Source organism: Fukomys damarensis, unplaced genomic scaffold (genome assembly GCF_012274545.1).
Source record: "Fukomys damarensis isolate Sample0158 unplaced genomic scaffold, DMR_v1.0_HiC HiC_scaffold_5, whole genome shotgun sequence".
NCBI classification, from domain to species: domain Eukaryota; kingdom Metazoa; phylum Chordata; class Mammalia; order Rodentia; family Bathyergidae; genus Fukomys; species Fukomys damarensis.
In genome coordinates, this window is record NW_022900917.1 from 63,362,767 (window position 1) to 63,369,187 (window position 6,421).

Here is a 6,421-nt window from a genome sequence, read left to right on the forward strand (position 1 = left end):
TGGCCGCTGCCCGGGCGCCTCCACCTGCCGCGTCCTCGGAGTCGGCTGGACGTGTGCGGTACGTGGCGGCGACAGCTGAAATTATGTATTCGAGGCTGATAGAAATCTTATTGAGTCGTGACTGACCCAATGGGACTCAGGAAGCGCCCTGAAACCCTCATCCACCCCGTGGCTAAGTGAGCACGGGCGCTTTAACTAATTCATTCACTCATTCAACAAACATGAATATGCAAGCTGCCGGGAGGGGCCAGGTTGGACCCGCGGTGGCCGCAGTGAGGGGACAGCAGCATAAGAGGCCTCAGGAGGGCCCCTTTCGGCCTCATCGGCCAGGCGAGTGGGGAGAGCGGGCAGAGAACACCCCCTCCCCGTGACTGCCTTTGCCCCTCCTGATCCGGGCTTCCTGGAGGGAAGGACCAGTGTGGTCCCAAGGCAGGCTCTGAGTCTCAGGACTCTCCTGGGTCTGGGCTGCACTGTCGTGGGGCATTCCCTGAGTCAGCGGTGACTGGGGCTGATTGGAAGCTGGGGGGAAGTGGACGAGTCCTGGCTTCAGAAGTTCAGTGGGCAGAGCTCTAGTGAGGGTTTGCTGGGAAAAGGAGGGGGCGCAGTGTTCACCTGCAGCCAGTGTGTGTCCTCTCCTGTGCTGACCCTCCTGCCCAGGGAAGGTCTGACACTAAACAGCTGGGGCAGAAAGTGGGCCTCTCACTGGCTGTGCACCAGCTCTGGAGCACAGGGTACTGTTGTGTGGGAATGGAGGTGTGGACTGGCTACTGTGATAGGATTTGCAAGCCCTATCATTGGTGCAGAGAGCTGCAGGGACCTGGCATGTTGCTATTAGTTGGTCTGAAGAGACTGGACAAGACTGTCAGAAAAGGCCAGGCTGTTGGGGGCTCTGAAGGGTGTTTGCCAGAGAGAGAAGATGGGGAGTCGGGGCAGTGCAGGGAATGCTGGGAGTAGGGGAAGCTTGAATCCTTGCCTGGGATGCTCACAGCTTCAGAGAGCAGGCTGGGCCTGCAGTGCCCCCATGCCAGTCTGGGTGGCCATCCCCAGAGCCCTCTGTGTCCTTGCCCAAAGCCATGCACAGGTCTAAAGAAGATGGCTAAATGAGGCTGAAGAGGAAGAGGGTGATGATCAACTGTAACATACTGAGCTTCCTGCCTGCCTGGAGAATGGATGTATAATGTATTGCTTTGTTTTATTTTATTTTATTTATTTTTGTTGTTGTTGTTGAGGCAGAATCTTGCTGTTTTCCAGGCTGGTCCCAAACTCTCATGCTCAAGGGATCTTCCTGCTGCCAGCCTTCTGAGTGCTGGGACTACAGGTCTGCTCTGTATGTATTAACTAGCTCTTTTGGACATCACAGTGAGTAGAAACTAGGTCAGAAACTAGCATCCCCATGGTTCAGCTGGGAAGCTGAGACAAGGAGAGTTAAGTAATTTGCCCAGGGTCCCGATCTGGGGATTCAGGTCTAACCATTGCACCATGCTGCCTGCATTCCTAAGCCTCTGGCTGCTCCAGTTCCCAAGTGCAGCCTGTTTACCTCCACACCCCCCACTTCGCATCTGCAGACCGCTGTGGTGAGGAGCATAAATGACTATGACCATGGCTTTCCTTTTGGTGCTGGGGATGGAACCTAGGTTCTGGCTTGCACTAGGCAGGTGCTCTGCCAGAGCCCTAGCACAGCCACCATTGCCTTTCTGTGGACTCTGCCTGCATTGTTATCCCTGGGAGGGAGTCAGGGCACCCAGTCACAATGCAGCTGCACGGTGCGTCTACACAGAAGAGGCTGTGCCAAGGATCCTCTTAGTGGGACTTTCCCCAAAAACCACCCTGGCACCCACAGCCCCTCCACCCGAGTCAGTCTTTCAGTCACCTCTTCTTCCTCTTCTCTTTGCCCAAATGGGGATGTTTCACTTGGAGACCAACATGCTCATTTGAGTGAACTACAAAGCAGCTGTTTCTGGAGACACTGTGCCTTGAAGACTGAATTCTTGGCTGGCTTTGTGGATGCTTATACCCATGATTTTTTCTGTGAAAGAAGCCAAAGCTAAGAAGGGGAGGAAGGGGTGGGGATGGAGCTCAGTGTACAGCAGTAGCCTCACATGTTCAAGGCCCTGGGTTCTATCCCTAGCAATGGAAGTGGGCACGGTCAGAGAGAGGAAAAGAGACAGAGACAGAGATGGGGGGAGGAGTGGCTTGTTTTAAAGCTGCCCTCCCCCACTTGGTGTTGCAAATGGACAGTCTCCGATACTGTGGAGGGAGTTTGAGGGAGGAAAAGATTGTGTGTGGATCATAGATGAAACTTCAGAGAGGGTTGGTGCTTTTAGACATGAAGAGTAACTGTAAAGCTGTTCAGCCTTATGCAGCCCCAGTTCTGCCCATTGCACTACACTGCATTCTCAGAATGTGGGTGGCTTTAGGGGCAGTTGTGGCTTCAGGGTGGGCTCCACAGAAATGAGACGGTCACCACCAGGGAAAAATGCCTGTTTCCGGGTCTAGGGCTCAGTCTGGCTTGGGGTCAAGATCACCATATAGCTTTCTTCAAAGCCAGGTGTGGTAGCGCTCACCTGTAATCCCAGTACTTGGGAGGCTGAGGCAGGAGAACGGTTGAGTTCAAGGCCAGCCTGGGCTACATACTGAGTTCAAGGACAGCATAAGCTATATAGTGAGCTATATAGTAAGTCTCTCAAGAAACCAAAAAACAAAGCAAAACAAACAAACAAAACCATGTAGCCTTGTGCAAAGCTTCCGCCTGGTCTGGATGGGCTCCCCATGTGCAGTTGTCAGCTGCTAGCTGTGCTCCTGGCTGCTCCTGCACGGGCCTGTGTCTGCCTTAGGTTTGGTTCTCTCGTTTGCTTGCTAAACCTTCTTTGTTCAGAGGAAGGAAAGTGAGTAGTGCTGCAGCCTGGTGGGTGGATGCAGGCTGTCTTTGGAGTTCCAGATTCACTGTGGGTGGAGAGGTGGGGAGGCTCCAGCTTGCCATGAGGTTTTATCTGAGACCAGCAAGAAAATTCCTGTGTTTCTGTCATCAGGCATCTCTTTCTTCATGTTTAGATGCAAAGATGGTTTAATTCTTTGGTTTAGGTCAGGCATGGTAGCGCACACCTGTGATCCTAGCACTCAGGAGGCTGAGGCAGTTGCCGTGAGTTCGAGTCCCGCCTAGGCTACACAGTGAGTTCAAGGACAGCCTGAACTATATAGTGCGACTCTGTCTCAAAAAAACCAAAAAAAAAAGGGTCAGAGATTAAGCTCAGTGGTGCTGACCTGCCTCACAAGTACAAGGTCTTGAGTTCAATCCCCAGTATCAAAAACAAAACAAAACAAAAACCCAAAACACAAAAAATTTTGGTTTAATTTGCATAAACAGATGCTTCTCATCTTACAATTGGAAGATGTCCTGATAAACCCATCCCAAGTTGAAAAATATTGAAAAGACTTTTAATACACCTAACCTACCCAGCATCCTAGCTTAGTTACCCCTGCCCCCTGTGTGCTCAGAACACACATTGCCCTGCCATTGGGCAAAATCACCCAATACAAAGCCTATTTCAGGATAAAACATTGGATATCTCACATAATTTACTAAATGTGGTACCAAGAGTGAGAGTCAGGATGGGTGTATAATATGCTTTTGCACCATTGCAAAGTCCAAAAACTCCTCACTGTTTTTCACTTTAATTCTTGTGCTGGCTCTGACATTTTGCAGCTGTGAAACATTGACAGTGGTAGCATTTCTCCCATGTATGCATGTGTCCAGACCAGCTTCAGGTGACTGAAGCCCTGGGCCAGGACACAGGCCAGGAGTCATGGTTGGGTCTCCACTCCTCAAAAGCCAAGGAGAAAGGAAAGACCTTCTTCAAGTAGCATTACTGCCACCTTCCTGTTTTCCCATTTTTGTCTCCACAAAGCAGAAAGTGTCCCTTTTTACAGATGGTGGCAGTGAGTTCATGTTGCAAGTCAAAGGCCTACTGGCCCTGTCTGCTGGGAGGGGCTCTGCTCCAGCTGGGAACACGCAGGCCTCTTGTACGCGTGACTGTCAAGGATGCTTCTCTGGGTTCAGATGTGTTTCTGCAGGCGGAATTAGCTGAGGCTACACCTTTGCACTAGGCGCCTGTTTGGGGTTAGGGCGGCAGGGGCTCAAGGCCAGGGAGCAGAGGAGAAGCACATGTGGCACGTGGGGGTGGTAGACCCAGGTCCCTATTGCTCAGGATCTCTGGTCCTGTGATCATTATAGGCCACCGGTGTCTGTGCCTCGGCCCAGCAGAAGGCACACCCCACCCGCAGCCTCAGCCTCAGCCAGATGTTACCGACACAGGAGACTAAGTCAGACCTGGAACCATTGGGGGCTGGGGAGACTTCTGCCCTGCTGGACTGTCCTTGGAGACAAGAAGAAGGAGGCTGGCCTTGGGGTTCCACGGGAGGACCCTGATCTTTGCTGGGAGTCCTGCACTTAGGACACCCCCGTCTCCCAGGCCAGCTGCCTGTGTGTGCAGAGGGCATGGAAGGACCACAGCAGGGCCAGTGCCATCCGGAAATAGCAGTCCATCTGGGCAGGCCCTGCTGTGGCTGAGGAGATAAAACAAGCTTGCCTGGGAGTTCAGGAACTTTCCAGCTGGCATTTCCTTACTTCCCCTGGGAAGGGGGTTGTGGGGCTCTCTGCATAGTCTAGTGCTTGCCCTGTTCTCCCCATTGTGGGTCACTGTCCCAGGTGAGGAAGGGACATTTCCCACTAGAACTGGGGAGGCAGGAGGCTGCTCTCCCCTGAGTAGGCCCTTCTGTCCATGCTGGCCACATCCTCACCCAGCCAGCTGTGGCCAGCCCATGGGGGAGCAGCCCTGGTCCCCTGGGCTTTGACAGTCTCCTTTTTCCTTCAAGACTGAGCTCTGAAAAGAGGGTAAAGACAGTGCAGAGGAGGGCAGTGGGGCAGAGGCTCCCGCAGACAATTTTTGGAGTGGCTTCTGGGGACACCTGTCTCCCTCCTCTGGCCCATCTGGCCCACTCAGTGTCCACAGGCCATCGGAGTCCAGAGCCAGGCACACAGGGAAGCAGGCCCCTAGGTCTTAGAGACCCTGAGCATCCAGGATGGCCAACTTCTTTTTCTTTTTTTTGGAGACAGGGTCTTGCGATATAGATGTTCAGGCTGATCTTGAACTCAGTGTATAGCCCAAGCTGGCCTCAAACTTACTGCTATCCTCCTGCCTCAGCCTCCTGAGTGCTGGGATTACAGGTTTGTGCCACTACACCAGGCAAGGATGACCCAACTTCTATGGGTCTGGTGGGGGGGGGCTGCCCCTCCTGCCTTACTCCACCCTCCTCATCAGCTATTTTTATATCCATTTATTTGTTTATTTATTTATTACGCTGCTGGGCATGGAAGCCAGGACCTTGCACAAGCTACATTTCCAGCCCAACTGATATTAAAACCATCATGTTGAGATAATACTTCACATACCAAAAATGTATCAATCTAAAGTGTACATACCAAAAAAAAAAATTATAAAGGACCCATCTGATCCCCAGTACCAAATTAAATAAATAAATAAATAAATAAAGTGTACATACAGTTCAGTGGTTTTTAGTATATTGTCAGCTGTGCGACCACAGCTGCAGTCCAATGCGAGACCATTTCAGCACCAGAAGGGATCTACTTGCAGTCACCAGCACATGCCTCAGCTTGGGTCCCCACTCTGCATTCAGACCCTGCACTGTGTGGTCTCTGTGACTTAGCCACGTGTTTTCATCACGTTGTTGTAGCAGATGTCAGTGTTGCACTCTCCCTTTTTTCTTTATAGCCCTGGGGTTGAACCCAGGGCCTTCCCACTGGGCTACATCCTCAGCCCCCACCTCTTTTTGGTATTTTGACAGTGTGTTGATGTGTAGCTCAGGCTGGCCTTGAACTCCCTGTGATCCTCCTGCCCCAGCCTCCTGAGTGCTGAGATTACAGGTGTGTGCCACCATGCACAGCCTCAGCTTCCCAGAGTCTGGATTTGTAGGCATATGCCACCTGTGCTAGGCAGTCAGTCTGCCACCGAGCCATACCCTTAGCTCTTAGCTGCTTTTTTTATTTTAGCCGTCCGAGTAGATATGAAGTGTTACTGCTATTTTAATTTACATCTTTGTTATGTTGAACATTTCCCTCCTTGTGATGGGGGTAGCACCTAGGGCCTTACACAGGCTAGACAAGTGCTCTACTACTGAGCTATAGCCCCAGCCTGTCTTAAGTTTTTTGTTTTTTAATGTACTTACAGGGCTGGGGATTTAGCTCAGTGGTGCTGCCACCTGCCTCAGAAGTGCAAGGTCCTGAGTTCAATCCCCAGTCCCCCCCCCAAAAAAAATATAATTATATGTGTGTATATGTATGTGTGTGTGTTTGTGTCCATATATATATATACATATATATATATATATATATATATGCATGCTT

At 51.3% G+C, this 6,421-nt stretch overlaps 1 protein-coding gene across 3 annotated transcripts in view; it reads left to right on the forward strand.

Annotated features, from left to right (window-relative positions):
• The first annotated feature begins 6 nt into the window (after nt 1-6).
• Bid (BH3 interacting domain death agonist) overlaps nt 7-6,421 on the forward strand; it is a 42,008-nt gene continuing 35,593 nt past the window's right edge. Inside the window, exon 1 of one of the 3 annotated variants that reach the window (XM_010630366.1) lies at nt 7-58. Coding sequence is in view for 2 of the 3 variants with exons in the window: in XM_010630364.1 (XP_010628666.1) it covers nt 1,269-1,327 (59 nt within the window). In the remaining variant the exon portion in view is untranslated. Of the gene's footprint in view, nt 59-1,256; nt 1,328-6,421 lie in introns of those variants that run through there. The other 2 variants (XM_010630365.1, XM_010630364.1) reach the window with 2 other exon arrangements.